This window comes from Gamsiella multidivaricata, assembly GCF_025024155.1.
Source record: "Gamsiella multidivaricata strain RSA 2152 chromosome Unknown BC939scaffold_56, whole genome shotgun sequence".
Lineage (NCBI taxonomy): Eukaryota > Fungi > Mortierellomycota > Mortierellomycetes > Mortierellales > Mortierellaceae > Gamsiella > Gamsiella multidivaricata.
In genome coordinates this window covers 143,195-159,573 of record NW_026251764.1, presented here as the reverse complement: position 1 = coordinate 159,573, position 16,379 = coordinate 143,195, and the positions used below count along the sequence as shown (strand labels likewise).

The 16,379-nt window shown below is 50.0% G+C and overlaps 7 protein-coding genes across 7 annotated transcripts; 5 read left to right on the top strand and 2 right to left on the bottom strand.

Moving 5' to 3' along the window:
• Nucleotides 1-245: 245 nt before the first annotated feature.
• BC939DRAFT_246341 (glycosyltransferase family 20-domain-containing protein) lies at nt 246-4,211 on the bottom strand. Its single transcript, XM_051550962.1, has 7 exons — nt 3,378-4,211; nt 3,030-3,170; nt 2,791-2,916; nt 2,563-2,615; nt 1,755-2,471; nt 1,461-1,640; nt 246-1,347 (listed from the first exon to the last, which is right to left on the bottom strand). The coding sequence occupies exons 1-7, from the start codon at nt 4,048-4,050 to the stop codon at nt 313-315; spliced, it is 2,925 nt and encodes a 974-aa protein (XP_051409741.1). The 5' UTR covers nt 4,051-4,211; the 3' UTR covers nt 246-312.
• A 2,128-nt stretch (nt 4,212-6,339) lies between these two features.
• Nucleotides 6,340-8,043, top strand: BC939DRAFT_459051 (linker histone H1 and H5 family-domain-containing protein). The gene is made up of 3 exons (XM_051556685.1): nt 6,340-6,730; nt 7,041-7,370; nt 7,474-8,043. The coding sequence occupies exons 1-3, from the start codon at nt 6,584-6,586 to the stop codon at nt 7,642-7,644; spliced, it is 648 nt and encodes a 215-aa protein (XP_051409740.1). The 5' UTR covers nt 6,340-6,583; the 3' UTR covers nt 7,645-8,043.
• Nucleotides 8,044-8,354: 311 nt separating this feature from the next.
• Nucleotides 8,355-10,362, top strand: BC939DRAFT_459048 (EB1 domain protein). Its single transcript, XM_051556684.1, has 6 exons — nt 8,355-8,640; nt 8,999-9,034; nt 9,154-9,260; nt 9,424-9,628; nt 9,790-10,064; nt 10,184-10,362. Exons 1-6 carry the CDS (start codon nt 8,556-8,558, stop codon nt 10,250-10,252), a joined length of 777 nt encoding a protein of 258 aa, XP_051409739.1. The 5' UTR covers nt 8,355-8,555; the 3' UTR covers nt 10,253-10,362.
• A 110-nt stretch (nt 10,363-10,472) lies between these two features.
• BC939DRAFT_459047 (uncharacterized protein) lies at nt 10,473-11,351 on the top strand. Its single transcript, XM_051556683.1, has one exon. The coding sequence runs from the start codon at nt 10,763-10,765 to the stop codon at nt 11,216-11,218; it is 456 nt and encodes a 151-aa protein (XP_051409738.1). The 5' UTR covers nt 10,473-10,762; the 3' UTR covers nt 11,219-11,351.
• Nucleotides 11,352-11,440: 89 nt separating this feature from the next.
• On the top strand, nt 11,441-13,391 carry BC939DRAFT_246296 (uncharacterized protein). The gene is made up of 2 exons (XM_051550961.1): nt 11,441-13,236; nt 13,388-13,391. The coding sequence occupies exon 1, from the start codon at nt 11,663-11,665 to the stop codon at nt 13,142-13,144; it is 1,482 nt and encodes a 493-aa protein (XP_051409737.1). The 5' UTR covers nt 11,441-11,662; the 3' UTR covers nt 13,145-13,236; nt 13,388-13,391.
• A 547-nt stretch (nt 13,392-13,938) lies between these two features.
• BC939DRAFT_459044 (uncharacterized protein) lies at nt 13,939-14,744 on the top strand. The gene has a single exon (XM_051556682.1). The coding sequence runs from the start codon at nt 14,051-14,053 to the stop codon at nt 14,471-14,473; it is 423 nt and encodes a 140-aa protein (XP_051409736.1). The 5' UTR covers nt 13,939-14,050; the 3' UTR covers nt 14,474-14,744.
• On the bottom strand, nt 14,739-15,121 carry BC939DRAFT_459042 (uncharacterized protein). The gene has a single exon (XM_051556681.1). It carries the CDS (start codon nt 15,046-15,048, stop codon nt 14,782-14,784), a length of 267 nt encoding a protein of 88 aa, XP_051409735.1. The 5' UTR covers nt 15,049-15,121; the 3' UTR covers nt 14,739-14,781.
• Nucleotides 15,122-16,379: the final 1,258 nt, after the last annotated feature.

The window sequence follows — 16,379 nt, the reverse complement described above, 5'->3', positions numbered from 1 at the left end:
GTGTATTGCCCTTATGAAAAGCGATAATTTCGATAATTTCTGTATCGGATGTAGTAATGCTGCGCCATAAGAGGCAAATACAGGTCTTCCAAAAACTGTCGACGTGGATATTCAGTTTTTTTTTATTTTATGCACAACCTTGCCTAATATAACATGGGACGGGTTATTGAACAGATGATGATGAAGGGAGGATGAAGAGGTTTTGTGTGTGTGTGTGTGTGTATATGTGTTGGGTGTGTGTGTGTGTGTGTTAAAGCTATATACAAATATGCCTTGATAACTCTAGGACACAGTTGCGGATTATCCTCTTGTCTATGCATCGATGGTTCCGGAGAGGATGCCAAGGACACGGATCAGTTCTTCAGGGCTGCTAACGTGCCAGTTAGCAAGCGTCTTCTTGAGAGCATGTCCGATCGTGATCGAAAAGTGCTCGTCCGCCAAATTCGTGGATGATCCCTGAGAGCTGATCGATGTAAGACTGGTGATGGATCCAGGCGTCGATGGTGAGGGCTGGTTCCGCTTAGCAGAGAATGGCTCTGGTGGCCTCAGATGGGATCCGTTGGGGGTCTTGGCGATGCCGTTGGGTCCGGAGCTGTCTTGACGATGGGGGATGACCGAGTGCTCGAGAGAGTGCTGAAGCGTGGCCTGTGCGATCTTGGCCGCAGTCGCTGCCACGAGCTCGTCGTTGTAGGGCTCAATGATCGCACCCCGGTTGTTGAGCGACTCGCGACGGTTCTGGCCACCGCCGTTGCTGACTCCCGCCAATGCCCTGAACATGTCCTCGTCCGTCTTGTCGTCTCCGGCGCAGAGGACGAAGTCGATCTCAGGGTGCTGGCTTAGCAGCCTCTTGACAATCTCACCCTTGTTGACAATCGTGGGTCGGACCTCCAGATTCTTCTTGCCAACTAGGATCTCGACAGGGAGCTTGGACAGGACCGCGTTCTCGAGATGGTTCTGGCACTCCTTAGCCTGGAAGTTACCGAATTCGGGGTCAGCCATGCGGTAGTGCCAGGTGAGCGAAGATCGCTTGTGCTCAATGAACGATCCCTGTGTACGCTCTGTGTAGTAGGTAAAGATCTCGATGACATCGTTCTTCCAGCTCATGTCGAGCGACTCTGTCAGGTTGATCCATTTCTTGCTGCCGGGCTGTCGCATGAACGATCCGTGCTCGGCACTGAAACCAAGGTTCTCGACATCGCCCAACCATTCCTCCAAGACCTTTTGATCTCTGCCAGAGATGACCCACACAACGTTGTCGGGGTCACTGGCGAGCGCAGTCAGGGCCTTCAGCATATGCTCCTGTGGGACAGCTGCGCCGGGTGTCTTTCGGATAGGAGTGAGTGTACCCTAGGGTAGCGATATCGACAAGAACGAAGAGCGTGAGAAATTGATTGTCGACCCAAGAAGGCATCATAGGATGATGATAATCCTGACAACCCGACAAAAAAAAAAGCACTTACATCGTAGTCGAACATCAAGAGACGCTTCTTGGAACTGCGGTATTTGTCGACAATGACGCTCAAGTCGAGATACGGCGTGGGTGTTGACTGGTCCCAGGTGCTGGCGTTCAAGACCAATTCCGAGACAAAGTGCTTGGCCCAATATTGAGCCGTGTGTGACAGCACGTGTTCGTGAAGTTGCTACGTTTACGGTGGGGGGGGGGGGGGGGGGGGGGATAATAAAAAGAACGTGGTTATTACAAATATATGGCACACAGCACCCAATGTCATGCATGCAACAAATCGCTCACTTACGCTATGCCGAGTACGCTTGTCCTCCTCCGAGAGATGCAGGGCATCGTAGATAACGCGAGCAACGCCCTGGTAGTCCCAAGGGTTGACCATCAATGCTCCACCCAAGCTTCCTGCAGTTCCTGTGAATTCACTGAGGATAAGAGGACCGTGGTTTTCGGACTGGCACATGATATATTCGAGCGAGGTGGTATTCATGCCGTCCCTGACGGATGTAATCAGACCAATGTCTGCGATCGACAGCAAGGCATAGTACTCGTCGCGATCAATGTGCTGGTGATAATGGTGGACAGGCGTAAAGTTGAGAGAACCGTATGTGCCGTTGATGTGCGCAACCAACTCGGCGATCTTGGCCTCCAGCTTGGGGTTTTCGACCAGAGGAGGAGACGTCACTTGAATCAGGACGACCTCACCCTGCATCTCGGGATAGTCATTCAGGAACTTTTCAAAGGCCTGCAGTTTCTGCTGGACACCCTTGACCAGGTCCAACTTATCACGGCCGACGATGATGCGCTTGCCCTTGTAGGTCTTGCGGATGGCCTCCATCTTTGGCAGGACTCCAGGAGCCTTGCGCTGACGCTCGACCCTCTCGGCATCGATCCCGATCGGGAATGTTCCAACCCAAACGGTGGTTCCCATGGCATCTACACCGCGAGGTGTGGATTCGTAGCCATTGACACGCGTGCAACAGCTGATAAAGTGGCGGGCATACGAGTACGTCTATGTGGAGCAAGAGAAAAAAGTGGAGATGGTTAGGGCAAATGAAGGAGGGATACATGCATTAATAGGGTATCGCAAGCTGCTCTCTTACCTGGAATCCAATCTGGTTTGCACCAAGAAGACCATTCAGGACCTCCACACGCTCTATACAGGGGAGAGAGAAAGAAAATGAGGATGCGGAACACAATGTCGAATAATCTAATATGACCGAATCAACCCCCCACCCCTCCTTCCCTATTTTTCCCTTTTGCCCCCCTTCCTCGCTTCCTGACATGATGAATATGCAATTGGGCGCAACATCAGAAACACGAATACATACTTGGGAGACACCTGAAGATTTCAGACGACGGGAAGGGCGCGTGGATAAAGACACCAATGGCTGCCCCGGGCAGCTTTTGACGAAGCAAATGCGGCACGAGAAGCAGATGGTAATCATGAATCCACACTATTAATACGCGCCGCGAGGAGAAGAAACGGATGGTAAACATGGTCAGCTCCGTGCTCTTACCCAGTCAATGATAATTAAAAAAACACGATCTGATTTGCAAATCCACTTACCAATGTCGCCGGGCTGGTACTGCTCCACAATGGCGTCTGCGAACTGCTGGTTGACAAAGACGTAGTCCTCCCAGTTCTGCTTCTCCACTCGGCCATTGGTGGCCTCGTCCCAGAGAATGTAATGGAACAATGGCCAAAGCACTATCGAATGCGAGGGTCGGAATTATTATTATTTTTCTTTCGGGCGTCAGATAAGAATGAACGAAAAATGACATCGTTTCTCACGCGCAGAGTTTCAATTCATTTCAATTCAATCATTTAGACACACACTTAAAAAAAAAAATCGCACTTCTGAGGGAAAATGCCCTGTTCCAATTTTTTTTTTTGTGCGCCCTGGATTAGCCTTACCTGTCTTGCAGTAGCCTTCGTAGTGTCCTGCTGCCCGGTTATCGTCCAGGAAGATGGGCACGACCTTTTCCTTTTGCCACAGCTTGTCCTTGAGGTTCTGCTTGTGCTGCTCGCTCAGGTTCTTGGATGGAACGACATATCCGTCCTGATCTGCCAGCTCACCGACCCATCCGATCTGGATCGTCTCAATGTCTCTCTCCAGCGACTTGACTCCCGAATACATAGCAGAGTGGCCGCGCCTTGGATCGAGGATGCAGTCTCCGTTCTCGAGAAGGGAAGGATCAGTGGCTGTGCCCGTATTGGCATTGGGATTGGGATTCAAATTAGCATTGGCAGCTCCCGCTGCGCTGTCTGTCGCAGAAGTGGGATCGACCGATTCCTGAGAAGGAGAGGAGGCAGCGGGATGACGGGGCACAGCCATGGAGGGCCGTCTGTTGGCGGGCGATCCGAGACTGCTGGCTGAGGTGGAGGACAGACCATTGTTGGGGGCACTGGCGGCCGGTCGATCGATGATGGTGCAGGCATAGGGGATCTGGTGGGTGACGTTGATGAGCCTTGGCTTCTCGCTGAGGACGATCTGGGCGGTCTCGGGCAGCTCGGTCAGGGGCACGAACTTGGGTGCGCTGAGGGAGGTTGATGAGGACATGGGGTGGTGGGTGACTATGGAGGACATTGGCTTGCTTTATCTCTTGGCTTGGCTATATTTTGGGCGACAGGAGGTAAAATCAGACAGAAGAACAAAGGACTAGGACTAGGAGCCTTGAGGAGGATGCGATGGACGATGGAGTGGAGGTGAGTGGGTGAGTGAGTGAATGAGTGAGTGAAGAGGAGGGCGGGAGAGAATGAGGATGTGAAAGAGAGAAAGAGAGAAGAGGAAAGAGAAAGAGAGAGAGAGAGAGGGAGAGAGAGGGAGAGAGAGGGAGTGGGTGTGTGTGGAAATTAAGGTTAAAGGGAGGAGGAGGAAAGGCAAGGGGAACGGGCCCTCCCTGGCTGCCCCTAGCCCCGGTGACGACGATGATGAGGGTGATGATGACAATCCGCCCTTCGGTGTCCAGTGGGCGGACAGCATTGGGCGCCACTCGCTGGGGTTGATCGTGCACGGGTGTGGACCATGCGATAGGAGGATTCGAAGGCCGGCTTGGTTTGGTTTGGTTCGATGACCTCACTCTCCCCAGGGCGGGCGGAGGAACATCGATCACTCGTCCTCCACCCTGGAACACACCATCCGCCACCCACTGCTGCGTGCGGTCCCTCCAAGGAAGGACAGAGACCACACCCACACCCACACCCACACCCATCCATTACGCGCTGATGACAGGCCCACCGCTATCTCCATCTTTACTCTCCAGAAAGTACACCCTCCGATCCTGCTTATCCAGCCAATAAGCATCCCCCCACCGACACCTGCTGCCTGCCAAATCTGATAGCCGCCCCATCTGTCCACCTCCTCGCCCGCGACTAGGGCCATGGCATGGACGATATAGACTACTGCTGCTCTTTATCTCGCTCCCTCTTTCTTGTGCTTCCGTTCCTGAGACTAGTCCGCCAGCATGCCACGCTAAAGTAGCCTCTCTCTTTACATCGCCGATCAAAATAAACAACTGTCCAAGCTACCAAGAGCATTGGCCATCCCATCCTTTGGAAACCATCTACATTTGCAGCCCTCAGCAGAATGATAAGGTCCCCCCCGATATCTCTAGCTTGCTCCTTCGGGGAAGATGAGTACCGACCCTTTATTCCTTTAGTAAACTTCATATAAAACGTATACACACCATTCAGAAATCCCATTGTTGTCCAGTACTTAAGCAGAAGTGGGACCAGGGTGAGCTCGGAAATACTAGCGAGGTCAGAGTGACGTTAGTCTGAAATTCACTCTTAAAGGCCTCCTCCTCCTCCTCCTCCTCCTCCAGTCCCTTCTCCAGCTCGGATGCTGAAATCAGTTCCTGGGATACGCGATCTCAGGTCCAGTACACAAGCGAGTGGCTAACTGACTAGCTATCATTTGGAACCGATGGAATGCAGGAACGCGTGCTACGGAAAAGAAAACAAACACAGGTTTGTTGCAGCAAAAATCATTGTTGCCTTCGTTCTCGCGCTAGTCCAACCACGGTATTGACTTGCTGCAAAATAGTCGATTTGTAGCATACATGTCCAAATAGATGGAGAAAATGCAAAGATAGCGAGGAAAGCGTGATAACATAGCCATCGCTTCTGGTCGCGTCTCTTTGCTTCAGACCACAATGACCAAAATTCATAAAGTGGACCATGAATGTTATTTTTTTCAATGACAGGAGTAGAAAGTGGAGTAGCCTCTGTTGGTTGATTCCGCCATGATGGGCAGCAATAGTGTTGATAGCGAAGCATCACTGTGCACTCTAGAGATACCTTGGCGATAAAGCGTCTATGTCCTGTATAGCACTGTGGGTGTGAACTTGTATGCGATGCGTCTGTGTCTTTCGCTTTTGCATCGTCTGATTATTCCTCAGAATGAGATGAAATTGTCTATCAGCAAACGAAAGGAAGTGGCACAGACATTTATTAATGCAGCCATGCCAGATCGATCTGGCCTTCGTATGGCTATATACCTCTATTGCTGTGCGCACACAAATCTGCAGCTCTGAGTATCCCAAGGTATATATATACCATGGGGAGGAGAGAGAGAGAGAGAGAGAGAGAGAGAGAGACGCGTACGACGTCAATCAATATAAGAATGGTGGCAACCCCAAAAGAAAGAAAAAGAAAAAAGAAAAAAAAAAAAAAAGGGAGGTTTGGATAGCACACGTGATGGTAGCCCGCCTTTCGCACCCAAACAACGCGTTCTGGGTGGTGCAGAGGGACGCGTCTTTTTGCAGCAGAATGATTTTTTTGGTGTTTTAACAAAAAAAATATAAAAATTTGAATTCGGGTAAAAATAAATCGAATTTAGGTGCTCATCTTATTGGCCTCACCGACGCGTTTTTTAATTTTTTTAATCTTTTTCGACGGGAAATGTGAGCCGTGAAGGCCTCCTGCTCCCTCTCGCCCATTCCTCCTCATATCCCGCTCATTTCTCTCTTTCCCTTCTTTTCTCTCTTTCCCCCTCTCCCTTTCCCCACCCACCCCTCCATCACCAAGAACACCACCACCTCCCGTCGCTCAGCAACAGCCAACCGACCGACTAACCAACCCACCAACCAACCCACCACTCAACGTCACATATATCTAAAATGGCCACTGCCCGCACCAAGAAGGACGAGTCCACTGCCGCCCCCGCCGCCGCTGCCCCCGTTGCCGATGCCCCTGCTAAGGCTGCTGCCACTAAGAAGGCCAAGGTTGCCGCTCCCAAGAAGGAGTCTGAGCATCCTCCCTACAAGGTAAACAGCCAGGACGGACATGGAACACTTCAAATCTCTTGTCTTTGGAAAAAAGAGACCTGCACTCGGTTATATCCTTGGCCTTGTCCGCCGAGGACGATAAAGAAAAAAAAGACGTTTAGATGTCAGTCTTGACAAGTCAAATGGACCAAGAAATGATGGGCATGAAAAAAAAAGAGAAAAAAAATGTTGACTCGGGAGAGTGGGCCAAAAAAAAAAAAAAAAAGGAAAAGAAAAAAAGAAGACGCTTCAAACAGGCCGCATACTAATGTAAATGTCTTGTTGATTGCATTTATGTTCTGGTTATTAGGAGATGATCATTGCTGCCCTTCTTCACCTCAAGGAGCGCAACGGCTCCTCCCGCCAGGCCTTGAAGAAGTACATCAGCGGAAACTACAAGGTCGGCGATAGCTCTGATGTTCATTTCAACGCTGCCATCAAGCGCGGTGTTGAGACCGGCGACTTCACCCAGCCCAAGGGTAAGTCTGGCCCTGTCAAGCTGGCCAAGAAGGAGCCCAAGAAGAAGGAGGTCAAGGAGAAGAAGGAGGTCAAGAAGCCCGTTGCTAAGAAGCCCGTCGCCGCCACCACCACCAAGAAGGCTGCTGCCCCTAAGAAGGCCGTTGCCAAGAAGGAGACCAAGGTACGATAGAACTGCTATCTTTTCTCTTGCAGGTGGTGCGAGAATGATCTCTTCAGTGTGCTAATTCGGTTTCTGATCTCAATGACATTTGTCTCTTTTGTAGAAGGCTGCCGCACCAAAGAAGGCCACTGCTGTCAAGAAGGCCGTCAAGAAGGCTGAGGCCAAGAAGCCCGCTGCTAAGAAGGCTGCTGCAACCAAGAAGGCTGCTGCTCCCAAGGAGTCAAAGGCCAAGGCTGCCCCCAAGGAGAAGAAGGCTAAGGCCACCAAGGCCTAAAGGCGGAAATTGGGGCCATTCAGTCTTTTGAAAAGAACAAAAATAGGAGGAAGAAGACCGGGGACAGGAAGGGGAAAAAAAAACTATTGAAAAGGATGGACTAGAGCAACAACTCGTTCATCCTTTACCAGCGGTTCATTATTGTTTTCTGCGTTTTTTTTTTTGTAATATCGTTTTTTTCAGTCTTTTTTTCTTTGTCTGCTGGCCAACAAACCGGGTTTCCTTGACGCCTTATATCCTCTCCTTCTGTCCAGTCTTTTTCGGCAAACACTCCTCCCCGCAACTCCCTCTGGTCTCTTAATCCGAGTCGTCCTTCTCTTCCTTGTAACAAAACTGTATTTCTGATTTGCTTTTTTCTCTTTGACGTTTTATTAACATTAAAAAACAAATTCACCATATGTATGGATGTGATGGACTATGAATGCGACAAATGCTATATGTTCATCGAACTTGAAGGCGAATGCGAATGCGAGGATAAGGTGTTTTTGCTCTTACTCGCTCAACTGTTCGATACCTGGGCGCAATGGCCAATTAATCTCTCTTTCTTTTTTTTTTCCCGAGTGGAGATCTTCATCTCCGCTGTACGCGTTCCTGGTGTAACATGGTCCCGTTGTACCTGGGCACTTTTCTTCCGCCTGTTTGCTTGCTTGTTCCACCCCCCATGCATGAATCCGCACAGTGCGCGCATGGCAATCTCCTCCTTGGCGTCACCACATCTCAGAAACAAATACCCATGCCCCCGTCCCTGAAGAAAAAAAGTGCACTCTCCCGCAGGGTCGAGTCACTTAACAGAAGGGCATTCTTTCTTGTAAGGGGCCTTTGCACACACTCACGCACCTCCCTCTTCTCCTCATTTCTCTCTTCACTTTCCCAATCCGAATCAACGCCTCATCACCCACATAACCATAACCATGTCTGAGAGCAGAGGAGAACTCATCGCCTGGGTCAACGACCTCTTGGGTCTTAGCTACACCAAGATCGAGCAGTTGGGATCAGGTACTCATCGCAATAAAGACACCCATTTGGTCTCGAGATATTTCTCTGGAGTAATCAAGCGGAGGATCACCGCAAACAATTTTAGCAATTGCTCTTTTGACTTTATTCTGGTCTATATGTCTGGAGAGATATTACTCTTATGCACCCAGCGATTGCAGCATACAGACCATGTCCTGCTCAACAAAGACGAGGAAGAATGGGAGTGAGAGAGCACTTTCGGGGACGCGTGACTACAAACCTTGTGCGCACGCTTGAATGGATCTGAGGGGGGGGGAGGGGTCTTGGAGCCTTTTTTTTTTTTTTTGGATGCTAACCCCCTTCTCCCATCTACTGATTCTCGATACATAACACGTTCTAGGCGCGGCGTATGTCCAGATCATGGATTCAATCTATGGTACATACTGTTTCCCACATGGCGACAAATGGTTGGCAAACTCTGCAGTGCATTGGATGGGTTGAACCGCAACAAATGCTGAATTTTATGGTCCTCTTTTTCTACCCTGTTCTCTTCAGGCGACCTTCCAATGTCACGCATCAAGTTCTCGTCAAAACACGAGTACGAGTATCTGGGGAACTACAAGGTGCTCCAGACCTGCTTCCAGCAGCATAAGGTTGACAAGGTACTCAGTCATGACCAAAAAAAAAAAAAAACCTGACTCTTGCAAGATCTGATCTTATTCGCTCTTGACCGCAGCCTAACGATTATTCTATATCAATTCCCACGTTTCTCGTCCCCCTCCTCCTCCTCCAATTTTCTCTCGATGCGTGTCGATCATACCATAGTCAATCCCGACAGATCGTCTGATGAAGTGTAAGATGCAGGACAATCTCGAGTTCACGCAGTGGCTAAAGAAGTACTGGGATGCCTATTTCCCCGGAGGACCCTATGACGCTGCCGCACGCCGAGGAGCTTCCGGTGATGTTCCTGTCAGCAACCGATCTGCAGCCGCTCCTCCTAGAAGAGCCATGAACAGCTCGAGCAGTGCAGGTGAGAGAAACAGGAACTGCAATCTCTATTCCGGGATCTTTTTACTTGGGCAACGGGCAATCTTGACCATTGGTAATGGATGTTCTTAAGAAATAGGATGCGCTAACAAGGATCATGATCCACGTCATGTCATTCTTCGGTTGGGGGTGTCTTGTGAATAGCAAACCGCTCGGTGACAGGGCGCGGCTCAGTAATGTCGGCAGGGAACACGTCGCTGCGAAAACAGGCTAGCCCCGATCATGCAGTCGTGCTGAACTTGCAAAAGGAGCTCCAAGAGGAACGCAACACGGTCGCGGCATTGGAAAAGGAGCGCGATTTCTACTTTGGCAAGCTGCGTGATATTGAGGTGCTGATCCAGCAGGACTTGGAACGGTCGTCCGAGATGGCCGACAGCCCACTTTTGAAGGAGATCCAGGCTGTTCTCTACAGCACAGAGGTATATATGAGATTGGACATGAACATACGAATCATTGAGCTGCAAAAGAGGATATTCACTGACTAGTTGTTTCTTATTGATTTTCTCTTTGTTTTTCCTTTCTTTTTCATCGTGAATAGGAGGGATTTGAGATCCCAGAGGAGGACCAGGCGGCGGCAGAGGGTGAATACCCAGACGAGACATTTTAAATGCACAAAAGGCGATCCGTAGACGTAGCATTGTTGGCATCATTGCGGTTAGGGAGGTGGGAACATTAAGAAACCAGGAAACCACAAAAAAAAAAAAAAAAAAAAAAAAACGACAGACCGTTCTGGCTAGCAGCGCGATCTATCACACCATGGTGGAAATAAACAAACGAAACGACTGAACTGTCTGCATTTGCCACGGGCCTTTACTTCTTTTACTCGCGCACCCATCCTTTTGCTTGTCAAGAAAATCAAAAGGCTCTCTTTCCCGCCCTTTTTTTTTATTCTTGTTTTTTCATTATTTGATTGACAGAACCCATTTTTTTTTTTTGCAGATTTCGTCATTTTGGATACCTGCATTACTGAACGCACGAGCATATCTCGTTTTGCGCATGGTTCACCCGGCAGTCCGTCAGCTTGTTTGTTCACAACGGGATCTTTTTTTTGGCGCGTGCAGGAGAATTAGTAGGAAAACCGCGTTTCCCGGGTCTGTACCTGGGACGTTCAACTGCTATGCTTCCTCTACAAAGAGGTCCCTTTTCACACCACGCGATTGTTTGGGTTCGATTCGGGAGGAGGAGGTGGGGGGCATGCATGATAATTACGGTTATTGCTGACCACCATGATGCCGCTCGTGACATTCCAATGCAGGGTGTTTGTGTAGCATCCAGTGGTGAGCATGAGCCGATACCAACAATATATTCATTACATCTGCATGTACTGCATGTTGTTTTTGTTTATTTCGTCCTTTTGTTTTCACCTCCTTCCCCCCCTTGCTCAACAGCGTGGTGGCGGCGGTGGTGGGGTAGGGAAACTTCATCGGTGAAAATGTCGATGGTGCTGGGAAGAAATCTCGTTTTTTTTTTTTCTATTCTTTCAATGATAGGTCCCAATGTGTCCCAATATTTGACCGAGCAAAGTGAACTTCCCTGGGCCCAGTTGGGCTTCCTTGAACCTGGCCCGCCGTAGTCGTGGTTGCGGAGGAAAAGAAGAGCAGGTCTAGTTCAATACACAAGGGTGTGGTCATTGAGCTCTCACCCCACACAAAAAAAAAAGAAAAAAAGAAAAAAGAAAAAAAGATTCACGCATACACACCCCTTCCATGGGTCTTGTTTCGCTCTCCCCCCCAACTTCCCCATCTTCGCACCTCCTCCCCCACAGCAGCACGTATGTCATCCGCCTGTGGTTTGTTCCGCCGCGCATTATCGGGTATCTTTTCTCCTTTACTCTTCATCCGCGATTGCAATCCCCTTCCCTCCCTTTTTTTTTCGTACCCGCCAACCCTTACTCCTTCAATTGACTTTGTTTTGCCAGCTTCTCTTTCTTTTGTATTTCCTTCGCTTCCTCGACACGCCTATTTCGCACATCCTTTTTTTTTTTTTTCCTTCTCGGATATTTCAATCCTCCCTGGCCATGAAGGCAGTCCCTTCAGCATCCGGGCGAATTCACAGTCCAGACAAGATCTGCTCCTGCTGCAGTGGTCTCAATTGCAATAACGACCAAGGGAACAGGAATGATAATGACAACGGCAGCAACAACGACAACGACGACAAGGGGAATCCGGTAGAGAATGCGAACGAGCTTCCTCTTCAAGGGCCAACTCTTTCTTCTTCAGCAACACCGACGCCGACCTCAACCCGACAGTGGAACGACGGGTCAATGGTTCTCCGCGATCCATTATTGGACATGTCTCGCAAACCTCTGACGCCCTTCTCCATGTCCGAGCGATACGAAAGCACCGCCTTCAACAGAACCCTCGACTGTCGCGAACTGCCACCTTCTTGGGCTCCAACCGGAGGAGTAGCCACGCCGTCCGACAGGACTTCAAGCGCCTTTGCTGTCGCCGCTGCTTCTGCCAATACGACAGCAACACCTACTCGTCCAGACGTCTTCACGTCGCGCTTTCAATCACCACTGCCGTCTATGAGCACTCATCGATCAACAGACATCAACAGCTGTCGTGGATTCGACACTTCGATGACTGGGAGGAGATTGTCGACGCTGCATCAGCAGCTGCAAAGATCAGCAACACCCAACTCTGGATACTCTATCCCGGACGCCAGCGAACCGGGCGTCTTCATCAGCAGTGATGCCCCCGCGGGCTATCAACAGAGAGCTGGACAACGGAGGATGAGCTCACCTTTCAATCCAGACATTAAATTCGACGTAAAGAACCCAGGCAGCAGCGGCGTCAATGCGTCCACCTCTTTGTCTTCGTCCTCTCCATACCATACCGAACCGCGCGAGGGTCCAACCATGCCTTTGCCCCGCCTTGGCCTCCACAGCAACCACAGCAACCACAGCCACGCATTAACCCCTCACGGAACAGGGTCTGGAGGTCTCTTGACAAATACGCCCGTCTCCTCGATGCGCCTTCAACCTTTCTCAACATCGGCCTCTGCGCCGGCGCAAACAACACGAGGCGGCAGGGTGTTTTTGTACCAGACCAACCAAACCGAAGCCGTCGAAACCGAAACGGATCCGGATGCACACAGTGGGATCATCATGGCGTCTCCTGGACCGGCTCTTTTCCCTTCTGGAGGGGGCAGTTTTTCGAGTCATGGGTATCATCGCCTGAGTGACTTTTTGAGAGCTCTTCTCTCCCACTCGTTTGTCTCTCGACTCTATTCACAGCGACCTCAGTTCTTCAGCGTCGCCCACCTCTCTTCCTCCTCGGTCTCTTCCTCCTGGTCGGCAATCAGGTATGAGGGGTTCTTTTTTTTTCGTTTTTCATGTGGTAAAAAGGAAGAGGGGAAAGAGAAAGCAGGGGAGATGCAATGCGCACTCCCCCCTGTCTCCCAAATGTCTGTGGTGAAGTGGTTCGTCCGCAGAACGATAATGCGAAAAAAGGAAAAAAAAAAACTGACCCTGAACAAAACAAAAATTGTCATTTGATCATAATAACATTTTAGGATCGTGAATACGTGCTATCTGCTCTATCTCATCCCCCTCACCTCCATCACCATCGGGCGCCTTCTAACAACAGAGTGAGTTTTTTTTTTTTTTGTTTTTGGCTCGTCCTAAGAAAAATGCACGCCATGTCTCGCTAAAAAAAAAAAAAACCTCCCATGGCAATATGTCTCAATTCTCTTGCTCGTACTTATTTTTTTTATATTACTATTACTGTTTTAAAATTAGAGTGATTTGCGATGAGCAATTGTTTAGTTGGTTGACCGTGCAGGCGTTCCTGTTTTCGGTCCAGATCCTCTGTGCGTGCTTCATCCTCCAGCGGCAGACCATGTCCAGCAGGGTCGCGGCTTTGGATCAGCGCTCGAGGGTCTTGTTGATCATCTTTATGATCTGGACCATCGTCGGCGTCGGGTTCTTGGGGGCTGACCGTACCCGGCGGGATCCTATTTGTGTAAGGAAGATGATTAAAAAAAAAAAAAAAAAAAAGGCAAAGAGGCATTTGTAGATCGGAATACTAATTCATTTGTGATGATGATGGCTCTGGACCCTTTTCTCCTCTCAATGAAAATTTTATAGTTACCGTCGAACGATCCAGTGTACACGCTCTCGTTCAAGATCATCATATTTCATATGTCTTTGGTTGGACTCTACTTCTTGGTAAGCAATGGCCACAAGCTCTAGCTTTTTTTTTTGTGTATTTTTTATTTTTATTTTTGTTTTGACAGGGACACACAGCGACATGCATGGATGTCAAATGTTAACCTTCCTACTTTTTTTTTTATATATATTTTTTTTGGACCCTCTGGACAATAGCCATGCAGCTCCTTCCTGCTCACACGGGTCCTTCCACCATCAATCTCCTCAGGACTCACCAGGACCGCTACGAAACCCATGATCGACAAATTGCGTTCCATGTCCATGACCGACGGCATGTTCGGAAGTGACCCTGAAGAAGCGATCTGTGCGATCTGTCTTGGAGACTATGCTCCAGCAGAGACGATCCGGTTCCTGCCTTGTCAACATCATTTCCATCTCGAGTGCGTGGATCAGTGGTTGTTGACGGATAAGAGCTGTCCGCTTTGCAAACATGATATCGATAGGCCTGTAACATACGAGCGCAGCGGTTCTCGATTCACGATCGTTTACAACATCACCAATAACAACACCAACAGCAGCAGCAGTGGTAGCGGTGGGAGCAGCAGTAGTAGTACCGCTCCGAGGCGAAACGAGGACGAGTCGGAGGATGGTGGTGGTGGGCGTAGTGGTTTAGGCATGGCAGCTGGGATCGAGAGGTTCCAGGTCATTGTTCTTTGAAGGCAAAAACGTATTCCTTCACTCATGTATAATATCGCGCCCTATCTCTCTTTTTTTTCCCTTCACAACATCTAATCCTGTACATACCATATCCCTCCTCCTTCCCCTGGGCTAGTAATGAACCCCCAATGGCCTTGGCCCTGATGACCTCTCCATTGTACTTTCAACTGTACAGCACAATAAGAAAAAAATATAAGAAAAAAAATATATACTCTCTACAGCTGTATATATATATATGTGTGTGTGTATATATACGTGTTATATCCTCAGGTTCCGGTAGTGCTTTTCCGCATAGGCCTCCAGCTTGGTCACATACCGCTCAACCATCTCCAGATGGTATACCAAATCCTCCAGATACAGCAGCGCCACGCCCGGATACCTTGATCTGATACCACTGGTACCATTGCTACTACCATCATTCCTTCTCTCCTTCTCCTTCTCCTTGTTCCCCTCATCCACTCCTCGCTGCCCTGTTTGCTCTCCCACTGGATCATCCTCATCCGCCGCTTCCTTGTTACTACCACTACTACTGCTGTTACCACGACCGTTACTGTTATTACGGCGACTACTATCATTACTGCCGCTACTACTACTACTACTACTACTACTACTACTATCGGCGCCGATATCCCCTATAAAGTCCCCTCGATCACAAAGTCCCTCAAACTCCTTCCAGAATTCCCGTTCCAATCCCTCGATCCTCTCCATCTCTACCTCCGCCAGGAACTTGGTCCCGTCCCGATTGCTCAACCGGATCCCGTACGCCGGCAAGTGTCTCGCCGTCATACTCCCGAGTCGCAGATCCGTCGCCAACGGCACAATCATCTCTTCCGGTCCCCGTCCGCCCGGTCTCGAGTATGTCAATCGTAAGCCCATAGGGTTGATGGACGGAAACCTCAAACGCTCGGGATCCGGGTTCTGATCACCATTATTGGAGATGTTGTTGCCGTCATGGGGGGCCCTGGTGATCGAGAGCGTGCTCTGCCCCATAGCGCTGTTCACCCCTGCGGTACTGAGGTTCAAGAGATGGTCCGGGAGTTCTGAGGGTAGCGGGTCGCGTTGTTTCCCGGGCGCGGAGTACAAGATATTGTCATCTGAAGAACGCGAGGGTCGGTAGGTCCGTGGGAGGTCATCATCAGGTAAGAGGGGCAAAGACTTGGACGGGGCTGAGGATCCGGTCGCTGTGGAGGATGGACGGCGCCTTGTAGTCTTTTTGAGCATCGTTATGAAAATATTTCGTCGGGATCGTCGACATTTCGAGGGCGACTCTGGTGGTGGGGTGGCGGTCGAAGACTTCTGTTCAGGAATCCCCACGACGGCAGCAGTGACCGTGGCAGCGGTAGCGGCGCCGGCCGTCGATTCTGTCCGATGCTGTTGTCTCTGGTGGGCCATGGTGCTAACAGGCTGCTGCTGTGAAGTAACTGCGATCTCAACAGGATGTTGGTGGTGCAGGTGCTGGCGCTGGTGCTGTTCTTGCTCCCACTGCTGCCTCTTAAGCGCGACCGCCGTCAGGAGCTGATGTGGCGTCAACACAATCCCACCAGCCTCGAGCACGACTATCAGGTTCTGCAACGTCCTACACAAACAGATCAACGCATCCAGGTACTTTGACTCATGACCATGCTCAAAAAACTGACTCGCATCTTTTGTCGGCCCATGGTCGATTCCCGTATTGGGTCTGACAGGGATACGCATCCGTCCGGAAGAGCCAAAAGAAGAAGAAGGAGAAGAACAACAGGAAGAACTAGAAGTCGAAGTGCTCGTGGATTGGACCGGAGACGTCGTGGCCCGCTGCTTATCCTTACCCGGAGCATGACTCTTCTGAGAGTCTTGGGCGCGGTACGAGTCTAGGAAATGCGACCACCCGCCTTGGTTCACCGTCGGAACCCTAGGAACTAACATCCCA